The 15555-nt window shown below is 48.2% G+C and overlaps 1 protein-coding gene across 2 annotated transcripts in view; it reads left to right on the top strand.

The window, feature by feature from the left end:
- The window catches only part of mrtfa (myocardin related transcription factor A), a 139206-nt gene that overhangs the window by 58778 nt on the left and 64873 nt on the right, over positions 1–15555 (top strand). Inside the window, exons 4-5 of one of the 2 annotated variants that reach the window (XM_033013384.1) lie at positions 62–269; positions 12424–12543. In XM_033013384.1, the coding sequence (XP_032869275.1) occupies positions 12450–12543 (94 nt within the window). In that variant the 5' untranslated portion in view covers positions 62–269; positions 12424–12449. Of the gene's footprint in view, positions 1–61; positions 270–4937; positions 5094–12423; positions 12544–15555 lie in introns of those variants that run through there. The other variant, XM_033013385.1, reaches the window with a different exon arrangement.

A 15555-nucleotide genomic window follows, 5' to 3' on the forward strand; every position in this document is an offset into this window, starting at 1 on the left:
GGTAGAGCGGTCAGAATGCGCTCGTATTTTTAACATGTCTTTTTCGTTTTGATTGTTCCAGGTTAATAACCAAGCCAAAGTGGATTTGCCGAATGAAGTCGGCCTTCCCCTCGCCGTCTCTGGGAAGGGGTCGGGCGGTGTTGGGGTTGGCGACGGTGAAGAGGATGGCTCTGCCCCGAGTCCGCAGAGTGAAGCGGTCACTAATGAACTGCAAGAGCTCACGCTGCAGTCAAGCAACGGCCTTTCCCCTTTGAACAAGAGGAAAAATGGTGAGCAGCTTCCTGATGCAATGCAAGTTCAGGAGCAGTATTAGGCCATTCGGCCCAGCAAGTCTATTCCGCCATTCAATCATGGCCGATCCATTTTTCCCTCTTAACCCCATTCTCCTGCCTTCTCCCCATTACTTCTGACATCCATACTAATATGTCCTTGTATCACATAGTAGCTGGCGTGGTGGAATGCTAATATTACATTGTGACCATGGACCAGAGAAGGTACATTATGGTTTATTTCGAAGATAGACACAAAATGCTGGAGTAACTCAGCGAGACAGGCAGCATCTCTGGAGGAAGGAACTGCAAATGCTGGTTTAAATCAAAGGTAGACACAAAATGCTGGAGTAACTCAGCGGGACAGGCAGCATCTCTGGAGGAATGAACTGCAGATGCTGGTTTAAATCGAAGGTAGACACATATTAGCAGTAGACAAAAATGCTGGAGAAACTCTGGGTGAAGTTCCCGCTGAGTTTCTCCAGCATTTTTGTCTACCTTCGATTTTCCAGCATCTGCAGTTCCTTCTTAAACATCATATTAGCAGCTGTCCACTAGTGTTGAGTCAGAATATATCCACATTAGATTGATTTTTGGATCGCAGGCAAATGTCCTCAAGGCAACACTATCAATTGGTGCAGTAAGGCGTCTAATGCTTGCTCCTTCCATTTATGTTCCATTCCTGTTGTAATAAGGTTGTCTCCCCACTCCGGCAGAATGCTGCACTGTGAAATGTGTTGTCCTTCAGGTGAGACATTAGCCAAGAACCATTCGGTTGGATCTAAGAGATCCCATGACACCGTTGTGAAGAACAGCAAGGGTGTTTATCTGGTATTGTGATCATTGTTTATCCGCTAGCCAACATCACCAGAGCAGGCTAGCTAGTCATTTGTACCATTGTTGTTTGTCAGAGTTTTCATTGCACAAAATCGCTGATGTTTCCTAAATCATAGCAATGTGCCTCAATGGAGGGTTCGATAACTTGGAGGGGCACGGTGGCGCAGGGGGTGGAGTTGCTGCCTCACAGCACCAGACACCCAGGTTTGATTCTGACTATGGGTGCTGTCTGATCGGAGTTTGCATGTCCTCCCCGCGATCGAGTGGGTTTTCCCGGGGTGCTCCGGTTTCCTCCCACATCCAAAGACGTCCAGATTTGTAGGCAAATTGACTTCGGTATATGCTCTAAAATGTCCCGAGTGCGCAGGATATTGCTGGTGTTCAGGGGCCGCTGGTCGGCATGGACCCGTTGGGCCGAAGGGCCTGTTACCGCGCTGTATGTCTAAACTAAACTGGATATTGTCTTGGGTCAGGTGGTACACAAAAATGCTGGAGAAACTCCGCGGGTGCAGCAGCGTCTATGGAGCGAAGGAAATAAGGCAACGTTTCGGGCCGAAACACTTCTTCAGACTGATGGGTCATCCCGGCTGGAGATGTGCTGGGCATAAAATCAAAATCCAGACCATCTCTGACCTGACAACGTCAATAGATAATAGATGCAGGAGTAGGCCATTTGGTCCTTCGAGCCAGCACCGCCATTCAATGTGATCATGGCTGATCATCCCCAATCAGTACCCCGTTCCTGCCTTCTCCCCATATCCCCAGTCTCCGCTATCTTTAAGAGCCCTATCTATCTCTCTATGAAAGTATCCAGAGAACCTGCCTCCACCTGAGGCAGTCCAGTCTGACCCAATCATCATTGTAAGAATAATTAATTCTGATATAGTACACACAGTACAGTTGACTTGAATCTCTTACCTTTGCTCATCTTAAACTATCATTGTTTACCCCCTTCTATTCCCTTCTCCCAAACGCGAGTCCAGTCCTCCCCTGTGAATATGTGCTGTTTGCTTCAAACTTCCCTCGAGAGTGAATGCTGGAAAAAAATCGAAGGTAGACAAAAAAAATGCTGGAGAAACTCAGCGGGTGAGGCAGCATCTATGGAGAGAAGGAATAGGCGACGTTCTCCAGCTTTTTTATTTGTCTATTCTCGTCACTCGTTGGATCAAGAAGTTTCCTGCGAATTCTCTACTACATTGCTTGTCAATAACCTGTTATTACGGCCTTCAATGCACAGTTACACACAAAATGGTGGAGTAACTCAGCAGGTCAGGCAGCATCTCTGGAGAGAAATAATGGATGACGTTTCGGGTCGAGACCCTTCTTCACACTCTGAATCTGCAGTTCCCTCCTACTCAATGCATAGTTAACACAACTTCCCAACATTTCATTTCTATTGCTCGACAAATCAACCCCTGCTCTTGTCCAGTTTGTTTAATGGCCTTGCCAACCTGTGGCGCGACTTTTTAGTGAGTGGCATATTTGTGCAGTGCAATCCCTTTGTTCCTCTAACCTACCTGTGCAACGATGCACAACAGGTCAGCGTGACTTGGGGTAAAGTTGTAATACAATCTGGCATCTATGGAGAGGTCCCTTTGGATGGATTGGGAGGCACGAATCCTGCCATTTTCTTTGGGGAAATTATAGGCTAACACAAAAATAAGTGTCGTCATAATGCATAATGCTAATTTTTTTCTGCTCTGGGTTATAGGATGCAGTTTAACGAGACTGAGCAGATCATGAGCATCAGCTTCTTGATTGTGCCTCGACCCCATTCTCCTGCCTTCTCCCCATACCCCCTAGAACCGTCACTGTGCAAATCTCATGTGCGTTCACTGTGTGAGCTATGTCACTGTTGAACTTTAGCAAGGAGGTACTTTAGCAAGGAGGTACTTTAGCTCGAAGCATTTTATAGACTTGCTTATTTTGTGCCATTGTTTCAAATGTTTAAAGGGCCTGTCCCACTTTCATGATCTAATTCAAGACCTCTGCCGAGTTTGCCCTTGACTCATACTCGCAGCGTGGTCGTCACGAGGTCGTAGGAAGATGTAGCAGGCCGTGATGCTAGTCGTAGGTACTCGTGGCATCAAGTAGGTCGACCCGAAACGTCACCCATTCCTTCTCTCCAGAGATGCTGTCTGTCCCGGCTGAGTTACTCCAGCATTTTGTGTCTATCTTCGATTTAAACCAGCGTCTGCAGTTGTTTTCCTACACAGATCTTTTCTATTTGCAAGTCATAAGCGGTGGGAGCAGAATTAGGCCATTCAGTCCATCAAGTCTATTCTGGACACAAAAAGCTGGAGTAACTCAGCGGGGCAGGCAGCGGGACTGGAGAGAAGGAATGGGCGACGTTTCGGGTCGAGACCCTACTCTGCCATTCAATCATGGCTGATCCCTCTCAATCCCATTCTCCTGCCTTCTCTCCATAACCTCTCACACCATTATTGTGCAAACCGCACGTATGTTTACTGTGTGAGCTACGTCACTGCTGAACCTTAGCAAGGAGGGACTTTAGCTGGAAGCATTTTATGGACATTGCCTTCTTGATCTGGTTCAATGCCTCTAATAACAAATGAGTCATTGTTGGCATAGATTTTGAATTGAATGGACTTAAAGGTGGCATCACTTTTCATAATAGTTTTGTTCGAGTGTCTCTGTTTTAAGAACCTCAAATGAGTCCCTGTAAATATTTGATTTATTTAAAATGGAAGATAAACGGCACCATATTACAATGACTGAAGATAGACACAAAAAGCTGGAGTAACTCAGCAGGTCAGGCAACATCTCTGGAGAAAAGGGATGGGTAATGTTCTAGGTCAAGACCTCTCTTCGGACCGAGTGTCAGGGGAAAGGGAAGCAAGAGGTACGGACGGTGCATGGAACACATGAGTGAAAGATATGCAAAAAGCAACGACCATCGAGGAAGTGTGGCCCAACCACCCCCTTGTTGGCTACGGACTCGGTGATAACGAGTTACAAAGATGGTGCAACTCAACAGGACGACAGAGAAACATGTTCCCAATGTTGGGGGAGTCCAGAACCAGGGGCCACAATTTAAGAATAAGGGGTAAGCCATTTAGAACGGAGACGAGGAAACACTTTTTCTCACAGAGAGTGGCGAGTCTGTGGAATTCTCTGCCTGGAGGCAGGTTTTCTGGATGCTTCCAAGAGAGAGCTAGATAGGGCTCTTAACGATAGCGGAGTCAGGGGATATGGGGAGAATGCAGGAGTGGGGTGGTGATTGGGGATGATCAGCCATGATCATATTGAATGGCGGTGCTGGCTTGAAGGGCCGAATGGCCTACTCCTGCACTTATTGTCCATTGTCTATTGAAACTAGTGCGATGGTGGGGGAGGGACGGAGAGATAGGGGATGCAAGGGTTACTTGAAGTTGGAGAACTCAATATTCATACCGCTGGGCTGTAAGCTGCCCTGGTGAAGGTAACCTGGGCGCTTTGTGTGCGTTTGGGAACAGTTCCAGACCTGGGCTTGACTGTCTGGAAGGTGAGACTGGTGAGAAAGCACCACAGTTGTGAATAAGTTCAACAGAATGGCTGTGCACAGGAAACGGGAAGATGCTTCATTTCAGCACTTCAGCAAGGAAGTCGTGGCGTGCGATCTTTTCACTTTTTTTATTTTGCAAAAAAGAAAACTGAATGAAGGGGTTAACATTGATTGTGGAAGAAAGCAAGCCATTGTCCTCACAGGATAAAGTTCACAAGAGCAGTAAAAGCTTTGTGTATTCAAGGCTGCTCTGCTTGTAAGGGTGAGCTCATGCATGTTGGCTGCACCTAACTGCTAGTGGGAGGGGTCCACATCAGAACATGTCTGTGTGCTCGAAATGTGTCTGGCGATAAGCTTGTGCAAAAAGACTGTGGGTCGAAGCAGCTGTGAACATCGATAGAAAATACCCCGCGCCGCTGGATAGCGATGGCCTTGTTCAGAACGTGGAATCCAGTGGCCGTCACCCACCGAGTAAAGTGCAGGTAAAGCAGCACATGACTGGGTAGGGTTGTGTGGAATCCGGGTCAAGTGCCTGCTCACTGCTGGGAACTGGGCTAGCTAGGCTGGGAACTGGGCCAGCTGGGCTGGGAACTGGGCCAGCTGGGCTGGGAGCTGGGCTGGCTGGGCTGGGAGCTGGGCTGGCTGGGCTGGGAACTGGGCTAGCTTGGCTGGGAACTGGGCTAACTGGGCTGGGAACTGGGCCAGCTGGGCTGGGAACTGGGCCAGCTAGGCTGGGAACTGGGCTAGCTTGGCTGGGAACTGGGCTGGCTGGGCTGGGAACTGGGCCAGCTGGGCTGGGAACTGGGCTAGCTGGGCTGGGAACTGGGCTAGCTAGGCTGGGAACTGGGCTAACTGGGTTGGGAACTGGGCCAGCTGGGCTGGGAACTGGGCTAGCTGGGCTGGGAACTGGGCCAGCTGGGCTGGGAACTGGGCCAGCTAGGCTGGGAACTGGGCTAGCTTGGCTGGGAACTGGGCTGGCTGGGCTGGGAACTGGGCCAGCTGGGCTGGGAACTGGGCTAGCTAGGCTGGGAACTGGGCTAGCTTGGCTGGGAACTGGGCCAGCTAGGCTGGGAACTGGGCTAGCTTGGCTGGGAACTGGGCTGGCTGGGCTGGGAACTGGGCCAGCTGGGCTGGGAACTGGGCTAGCTAGGCTGGGAGCTGGGCTGGCTGGGCTGGGAGCTGGGCTGGCTGGGCTGGGAACTGGGCTAGCTTGGCTGGGAACTGGGCTAGCTTGGCTGGGAACTGGGCTAGCTAGGCTGGGAACTGGGCTGACTGGGCTGGGAACTGGGCTAGCTAGGCTGGGAGCTGGGCTGGCTGGGCTGGGAACTGGGCTAGCTAGGCTGGGAGCTGGGCTAGCTAGGCTGGGAGCTGGGCTGGCTGGGCTGGGAGCTGGGCTGGCTGGACTGGGAACTGAGCTAGCTAGGCTGGGAACTGGGCTAGCTAGGCTGGGAACTGGGCTAGCTGGGCTGGGAGCTGGGCTAGCTGTCTGTCCTCTTCCCTGTTAGCTGAGGGATACAGCTATCTCGAGAGCAAACAGAGCGCTGGGGATGGAGTACTGTTTTAATTGTGTCGGAAGGAACTGCAGATACTGCTTTAAACCGAAGATGGACACACAATGCTGGAGTAACTCAGCGGGACAGGCAGCATTTCTGGAGAGAAGGAACAGGTGACCCTGCTTCAGACTAGGGTCTGAGTTAGCCTGAAGAAGAGTTTCGACCCGAAACATCACCCGTCCCTTCCCCCCCAGCGATGCTGCCTGTCCCGCTGAGTTACTCCAGCATTTTGTGTCTTATCTACCTTGTTTTAATTGCTGTTTTCCAACTCTGCTTGAATGTCCATGTTGCTGACGATTTGAACAGCTTATTTTTCCCACTGGTCTCTCAGTGGCTTGGATATGATTGAATGAAGTGTCTCAGCCAAGCAGCTTGCAGTGCCTGGACTTTATCGTGTTGATACGCTCAACGCTACTGCCCCTCAGCAACTCCCTCCCACCCTTCACCCCTCACTTTTTGGCAGTTGTGATCAAATGTCAAGACTCCCGAGACTCAGTCTCAATGTGTTTATTCTCTCCCCACTTGTGTTGGAAGAACACACCTGATGCCGCTACATTTAAAACTCGGTGAGCAAAGGGTCAAACTGAGCTAAAATACTCTATTTGGCTCATTCACGGTGGCGCAGCGGTAGAGTTGCTACCTCACAGCCAATGCAGTGCCGGAGACCCAGGTTCGATCCCGACTACGGGTGCTGTCTGTACAGAGTTTGTACGTTCTCCCCGTGGCCTGCGTGGGTTTTCTCTAGGAGCTACGGTTTCCTCCCTCACTCTAAAGGCGTACAGGTTCGTAGGTTAATTGGCTTGGTAAATAATAATAAACACTTTATTGATCCCCTCAGGGAAATTCAGATGTCCAAAAGCCAACAACCAGCAAACCCACACACTCAGAATGAAAGCAGACAAAAAAGACATAAAATACAATATGGACAATACCTGAAAGCAATAAATACTTAAGGACTTAAAGACCAAATAATTAACTATTAAACTATTAAATGTAAAAATGATCCCTAGTGGGTGTAGGATAGTGTTAATGTGCGGGGATCGCTGGTCGGCACGGACCCGGTGGGCTGAAGGGCTTCCTACACATAATGAAACTGGTTATTGCTTCAGGCTGTGCTTCCTAACCCTATTCCTAACCCTAAATGAGCTGGGAGGCAAATGATCTGGGCTTCCAGAATAGGCTTTCAGGCAAATGAAGGATATTTGTTTAAGGTCCGATGCAGCAGGTAGCTTGTGGAGCTGCACTGAACGCATGCTCCTGCAAGAGAGGAGGGGCTTCTGGACATGGAGATACCACCACTGGTGCACAATAATAAAAGAGTTGGAGTGGCAATCCACAGAATCCCCACTCCCAACATGATCAAGCAGCATTTGCACCCCACTCATCCCCTCATCAGGCAGAAAATACAGAACCTTAAAAGCACAAACTACCAAATTCAGGAGCTGCTGCTTCCCTGTTGTTATCAGCTACGGTCATAGTCTTGATCTTCCAATCTACCTCATTGTAGCCCTTGCACTTTTTTATTTGCACTTTCTCGTAATGGTATTGTTCTCTTAGCATTACCCATCTTGCTTGTTTGTACTCATAGTATAGCACATAGACGTATAGGTTTGTAGGTTAATTGGCTTAGTAAATGTAAAAAATTGTTACTTGTGGGTGTAGGATAGTGTTAATGTGCGGGGACCGCTGGTCGGCACCGACCCGAAGGTCCTGTTTCCGTGCTGTATCTCTAAACTAAACTTTGTCACGAGGTACAGTGAAAAGCTTTTTGTTGCGTGCCATCCAGTCAGTGGAAAGACGACACTTGATTACAATCAAGCCATCCATAGTGTGCAGAAACAGGATAAAGGGAATAATGTTTAGTGCAAGACAAAGTCCAGTAAAGTTTTTCACTATCTTGGTACACGTGACTAAAATAAACCAGTACCTTGTGTCTATATTTTATAGTCTGCAGCTTGTTTGCATCATTATCTAATTGCTTTTTAGATCCAGTATGGAGCAACAATTATCTATTACTCATTCTTGAAAGATTTCTGCAAGCTTCTGTTACACTTCACTCCAAGATAGACTGGGTATATACATATGTTGTGAAGGTACACAAAATTGCTGGAGGAACTCAGCGGGTGCAGCAGCATCTATGGAGCGAAGGAAATAGGCGACGTTTCGGGCCGAAACCCTTCTTCAGACTGAAGTCTGAAGTCTGAGTCTGAAGAAGGGTTTCGGCCCGAAACGTCGCCTATTTCCTTCGCTCCATAGATGCTGCTGCACCCGCTGAGTTCCTCCAGTAATTTTGTGTACCTTCGATATTCCAGCATCTGCAGTTCCCTTTTGAATACATATGTTGTGATATGTCTAATCAACTTTGAAACAAGGCACCATTGATTATGAATGTACTTTTTGAAGCTTCATAAGATGGGACAAAATTCCATGACATACAGACATACCACAGCAGCAGGAAAGTCTCAATTGTTTTGACATTATCTGATCCTCACAGATCAGATAATGTCATACATAACATAAATGCAACCATGTACCATACCATACATAAATACAATCATGTCAAACTCAAGTACAATCGATAGAGCAAAGGGGAAGATACGGAGTGCAAAATATGTGCATTGTAGCACATCAGTTCCATAGACAAAGTCCAATGTCCATAAGGAGGGTAGAGATGAGTTGGACAGTACCCCAGCTTATGGAAGGTCCCTTCAGAAGCATGATAATGGAGGGGAAGAAGCTGTTCCTGAGTCTGTTGATGCACACTTTCACACGCTCATACCCTATGCTGGATGTTCCCAAACCAAGCTGTGATGCAAGCCACCAGGACAATGGGGCTTCATGGGCAGGTCAAGAACTTCACACCGATAACAACAGGGATTTGAAAATTGAGCCAAATCTGTCGACTCTGAGTACTGACTCAGTGTGCTTCCCACATCATGGTTTGGCTTGGTAATTCGAACACCCCCAAGAACGAAGGTGATGACAAAAAGTGGGGGACATTGCCCCGGTCCTTTACAGGTACTGGCCCCCCCTCCACCAACAGAGGGATCTCCAGGAAGCACTGCCTCAAGAAGGTGGCTCATACCATTGACGACCCATCCCACCCTGGCCATGCCCACATCTCATCGCGGGCATTGGGAGGAAGTTACAGGAGCTTGAGAACTCGCTTCCAGGTTCAAGAATCGTTTTTTTCCCATCAACTATAGGGTTCTTGAACCACCCTGCATAACCCTACCTCAGCACCCAACCACTGCCAACATCACACCACTGATTCCACTGGTAATCGAGTCTCACTGTGCCTTAATTGGCCATCATCATTATCGTTGAAAACATCAACGGGCACGGTGCCTTACAATGCCGTGTACGACAGTGATCGCAACTTCTACTGAAGTGTGTGGATGGCCGTTGGCTCGCTAGGAGCTCATCCGCCCTTTGACAGGTTTTGTTTTTGGTCCTGCTGGGGGTCCACGGCCCCCTTCCTCACCTGGCAAACCAGGTGGGGGAGACGGTTTAGTCGCCGACTATCCGACCATGGAGCAGGTAGCACGGGATTATATGGTACCCGTGGCGAGGGGGGGGGGGGGGAGGGGAAACTCCCCACCCCGACCTGACCCTAATTGGTACACATGACAATAAACAGACCTTTAATTGCAAAGCTACTTTGTTTTCACTATTGTAGGTCTGATTTCCTTAGAATAACTTTTTATTGTTGGTGTTGTGACTAATGTGTCTGTAAAGTTCTAAAAGTAAGAATGTCATTAATAATAATAATAATGGATGGGATTTATATAGCGCCTTTCTAATACTCAAGGCGCTTTACATCGCATTATTCATTCACTCCTCAGTCACACTCGGTGGTGGTAAGCTACTTCTGTAGCCACAGCTGCCCTGGGGCAGACTGACGGAAGCGTGGCTGCCAATCTGCGCCTACGGCCCCTACGACCACCACCAGTCACTCACACACATTCACACACAGGCAAAGGTGGGTGAAGTGTCTTGCCCAAGGACACAACGACAGTATGCACTCCAAGCGGGATTCGAACCGGCTACCTTCCGGTCGCCAGCCGAACACTTAGCCCATTGTGCCATCTGTCGTCATTATTCCAGTCCATACAACAAATCTACATGAACCTCCTGAACCAAAGGTGTAAATGAGTTGGAAGACAAAAAAGCTGGAGAAACTCAGCGGGTACAGCAGCATCTATGGAGCGAAGGAAATAGGCAACGTTTTGGGCCGAAACCCTTCCTCAGTGTAAATGAGTTGGCTGTGCTCATCTGCTCCCCCTACCTGCACCGACTTGCAGTGGCAGCTTAGTCAGTTATTACTTTTTTTAATTGGTCCAAATTAAAAAATTAAACACACATAATTTCAGTTTAATAAATCAAATTAAGTCAAAAACTTTGCAATTTAAAATGTGCCGTAAGTACCATGCTTCTACCACTGCCCTGGCTTAATTTCAAATTTTGTGGAGAAAATCCCAAGAAGTTGCCCAAAGTACAGACAGCACCCGTAGTCAGGATTGAACCTGGGTGTCTGGCGCTGTGAGGCAGCAACTCTACCGCTGCGCCACCGTTCAAGTTCAAGTGAGTTTAATGTCATGTGTCCCTGTATAGGACAATGAAATTCTTGCTTTGCTTCAGCACACAGTACATAGTAGGCATTTACTACAAAACAGATCAATGTGTCCATATACCATGATATAAATATATACACACATGAATAAATAAACTGGTAAAGTGCAAATAACAGAAAGTGGTTATTAATAATCAGAGTTTTGTCCGAGCCAAGGTTAATAGCCTGATGGCTGTGGGGAAGTAGCTATTCCTGAACCTGGTTGTTGCAGTCTTCAGGCTCCTGTACCTTCTACCTGAAGGTAGCAGGGAGATCAGTGTGTGGCCAGGATGGTGTGGGTCCTTGATGATACTGCCAGCCTTTTTGAGGCAGCGACTGCGATAAATCCCCTCGATGGAAGGAAGGTCAGAGCCGATGATGGACCGGGCACCGTGCTAAGGAACTTGCTTAAGACGGGTGCTGCCACTGCGAGGGTTCTGTGGGGGGAGGACCACAACATTAAGGACCTCTTGTCATTTCATGTTCAGTGACTGGGATTTGTCAAACCCCCAGTAAAAGCCTGCTGGAAGTTTGTATGTAAATAATAACTGCAGTCATGCTAATGTTATGTAATTAAATAACATTGCATGTGATGACATTGTTGACTGGCATATTCGGTAATGTATAAACTTTGAAATTTTTATGAATACATTGTGTGCTTTGAAGGTTTAAAAAAATGTTCTCCACATGACTCGAGTTAAATCTTGCCTTTGTGTTTTGTTGGATAGCAAGGGAGATGTAGGCTGCCTTCAGGGTGTGAGTGTTTCAATGATGCAGCCTGTTGAATGTGCAGACTGGACCTCTATCCGGCAGTAGCCCCCAGTCCGAGCTCTGAGGCTGCTGCCCCACGGAAGGGGGTGATCCCTCCCTGAGCCACTCCATCTCCGAGGTTTCATCAGCCTTGCAAGGGAGTACGAGATGGAACACAGCCAGACTCAAGCTGGGGACAACCAAATGTTTGCGTTGAAGTGAATGCTGGTAATGCAAGTGTTTTGTGTGGTCGCATTGTGTCATTTGACTGCTGTTTATGTGATGTCCTTGGTTCTTTTGATGAAGAAACTTCCTTCCAGCTGTTTTATTAAGACTTGGATGCATCATTTTCAACTGAAGTTTGTGTTTTTTTTGGTGACTGTACTTGGCAAGGCATGAGGCAGCTTAGCTTTACTGTTGAATCTTGTGCGTCGGCTACCAGTGAAGGTCTTTTGCATTGATCGTGGAGCAGTACTGAGTGTTTCATTGCTGAAGAAGGGTCCCGACCCGATACATCATCTATCCATGTTCTGCAGAGATGCTGCCTGACCCGCTGAGTTACACCAGCACTCCTTTGCTGAGTGCTTGAATGTTTGTTTGATTCTGTCCCTCGGAAGCAATATACTTCAATATCTGCCTCTCCCTCCTCATGCTCTCAAGGTAGAAGTTTTTTTTTGTGTGTGGCTTTCAAAAGGCATCTGGACAGATATACAGGTAGGAAAGGTTTAGAGGGATGTTGGCCAAATGGGACTGGGCCAGAATGCCAACTCGGTCGGCATGGACAAGGTGAGCCGCAGGGCCCGGTTCTGTACTGGCTGACACTATATCTAGGGTGGTAGGTAGGGCTGATCGGGTTGTGAACTGGATTGACTTTATTTATTTATTTTCTTCCCAAAGAGCACTTATGTGAAACGGGCCCTCAGATGGAAGGGCAGGAGACCGAGGGGCGAACTTCCCCATGCCTTAGACGCCTGTGCCACTCCACGTTCAGCCAACAGGAGGAGAGGTTGCTGCAAGGTGAGACGCACCAAATGATTTGCTTCTGGTTGTGGTGACGATGGTTTGGGGGGGGGAGTGGGGATGGGATGGGGGGGGGGGGGGGGGGGGGATTGGTCGCTGAAGGTGGGTGGGCCAGGGAGTTGAAAAGAGGACAAGTTTTGATGCACCCATCAAGCTCTCGTTACGGCTTTAGTATGAAAACAAAAACATTCTTTTAGCACAGCCAGTACCGGCACTTGATTGAATACATACCTAGCTTTACTAACAAGATGTTCAAGAAGGAACTGCCGATGCTGGAGAATCGAAGGTAGACAAAATTGCTGGAGAAACTCAGCGGGTGCGGCAGCATCTGTGGAGCGAAGGAAATAGGCAACGTTTCGTCCCGAAACGTTGCCTATTTCCTTCGCTCCACAGATGCTGCCGCACCCGCTGAGCTTCTCCAGCAATTTTGTTTACCAACAAGTTGACTGCTTGTTTGAGATGCATCATTTAGACAGGGAACAAAGCGCAGAGCATAGAACTGTACAGCACGCGGACAGGCCTTTAGGTCCGCAATATGATACCAAGTTTACCTTGCCTGCTTGCATGTGATCCATATCCCTCCAATCCCTGCATTTTCGTGCCTGTCTAAGCGGCTCTGAAACAGAACTATCATGGCTTTTTGCACTATCCATGGCAGCACATTCCAAGCGCCTATCACTGTTTTTTAAAAAAAAATATTGATTTCTTAGTTTCTTGAACAATACATTCTTATATCACAGATATTAATTAATTCCATACTGCGTTTACTGAGATTTGGGTTGTACTTTCCATTAGTTTTTGATAATCTGAAAACAAACAAAATGCCGAGGATGCTCATTATTGATAAATCATCTGTGATGGATATAAGGTGCAAGAGGGGCCTATCCCTACTGGAATTTAGGAGAAGAAGACATTGGAGCACAAGGAATGGCTCCACAGGACTAGAACATCACAAATGTAAAGGGCCTGTCCCACTTACGTGAACTGGGCTCGCAAATTACCTGACCTCGTGGTCGCTGGAGGCGTATAGGCACCGTATATGGCCGCACGGGACCGGTCCCACTTAGAAGCGCGGAGGGGTATGGAGTTGTGCGGGGCTGGTCCCGACATCGCGCGGGGCTGCGAAATTCTTGCAGTGACCGAAATCTTCGCGCGCCAGCGGCCTGTCGGCTCGCGTACGCATGCAGGCGCATTGTGGTCGTATTCGGCGTCTTGACGGCATACGCAGCGCCTTGACGGCGTACGCCTAGCGCGTGGCGTTCTGTGATGACATCACCGCCCGACGCAGTGCGACGCCCAAATTCAGTCGGCCCGCCTCCTGCCCAGCTGATTTGTAAGCATGACGTAAATGACGTCACGCGCAAACTTAGGGCGACCTCCGCTTCCGGTTGGTCGCGCCAAACGCACGCAATCGCATGCAAGTGGGACAGGCCCTTATCTCCACTGTTTAAGATGGGAGTGGCAAAAGAAAGGAATTTATAGGCCGGTTTGCCTGACTTCAGTGGTTAATAAGATTTGAGTTTGTTATTAAGAGTAAGGAGTAGGAAAGAACTGCAGATGCAGAGGGTGAGGGTGGATAGACACAAAATGCCATCCTCTCTCCATGTTCTCCAGAGACACTGCCCGACCCACTGAGTTACTCCAGCGTTTAGTGTAAAAATGGAAGTAGTCGGCAGGGAATCGCTGGGCCGAGCGGCCTGTTTCCGTGTTGTCTCTCTCTCTCTATGACTCGATGAGGTTGTTAGGGTTGAAGATAGACACAAAAAGCTGGAGTAACTCAGCGGGGCTAGGCAGCACCTCTGGAGAGAAGGAATGGGTGACGCTTCGGGTCGAGACCGTCCTTCAGACTTTGGAGTACTTGGAGGCACATAATAAAATAGGCCCAAACTGTCATGGTTTTGTTAAGGGGAGATCGTACCTGACAAATCTGTTGGAATTCTTTGAGGAGATAACAAGCGGGTTAGACAAAGGAGAGACAGTGGATGTTGTTTACTTGGATTTTCAGATGGCTTTTGACAAGGTGCCGCGCATGAGGCAGCTAAACAAGATGGGAGATTGATGGAGGGTGAACTGGAAAAAAGAAAGCATCTTGCTCCACTTTCTTCCCCCCCCCCCCCCCCCCCACGCCAAAGGTAGACAAAAGTGCTGGAGAAACTCAGCGGGCGCAGCAGCATCTATGGATCGAAGGAAATAGGCAACGTTTTGGGCCGGAACCCTTCTTCCTATCTCTGTATCTCCCCCTCCCCTGACTCTCAGTCTGAAGAAGGGTCTCGGTCACCCACTCCTTCTATCCAGAGACGCTGCCTGTTACTCCAGCATTTTGTGTAACTCTTTCCTTGATTACGAGTCTATGCAGAACAGGGCAGGGTTGTCCTGTTTCCACCAGTCCCTCGCCTGGCTGAATAGGTAAGGGTGAGGTTACCTGTTCTATAATACACTCGTTTTACTTATTTTGAGGCTTTGTTAATACATAATTTGAGCGTTTACGAGACAAAACCTTTAATAAATAGAAGTGGTTTCAACGGGCATTCACAGGGCTCCTAATATGGTTGGGCAATCTGCTGCATCTGGAACTCCACATTGTTCCCTAATCCTGTTTAATAAGTAAACAATTCCTGAGGGTTTTTGTTCCAAGGACCAATGCAGTCAGGGTTGGGAAATAAATTGGCACTTGTAAGTCAGTTCAACAGCAAGCCGGATGGAGGCCAAAGCTGAGATTAATCATGCCATTTTGTCTGCATGGGTTTAACCAATTACTGAATTAAATATGTTTTTCTCTTTCAAGCTGCACTAATCGATTGCTGATCTGCACGAGGATTATCTCATTTCCCTTTATTTAACATGTGATAGATGATGGGCATTTGACCGAGTGATGAGCAGTCTATTCATTTGAAAATATCCCACTATTAGTTTTTTCTTGGTTTAGAGATACAGCGCGGAAACAGGCCCTTCGGCCCATCGAGTCCACACCGGCCAGCGATCCCTGGGCACTAGCACTATCTTATACAC

The sequence above is a fragment of the Amblyraja radiata genome, chromosome 38 (assembly GCF_010909765.2).
Source record: "Amblyraja radiata isolate CabotCenter1 chromosome 38, sAmbRad1.1.pri, whole genome shotgun sequence".
Lineage (NCBI taxonomy): Eukaryota > Metazoa > Chordata > Chondrichthyes > Rajiformes > Rajidae > Amblyraja > Amblyraja radiata.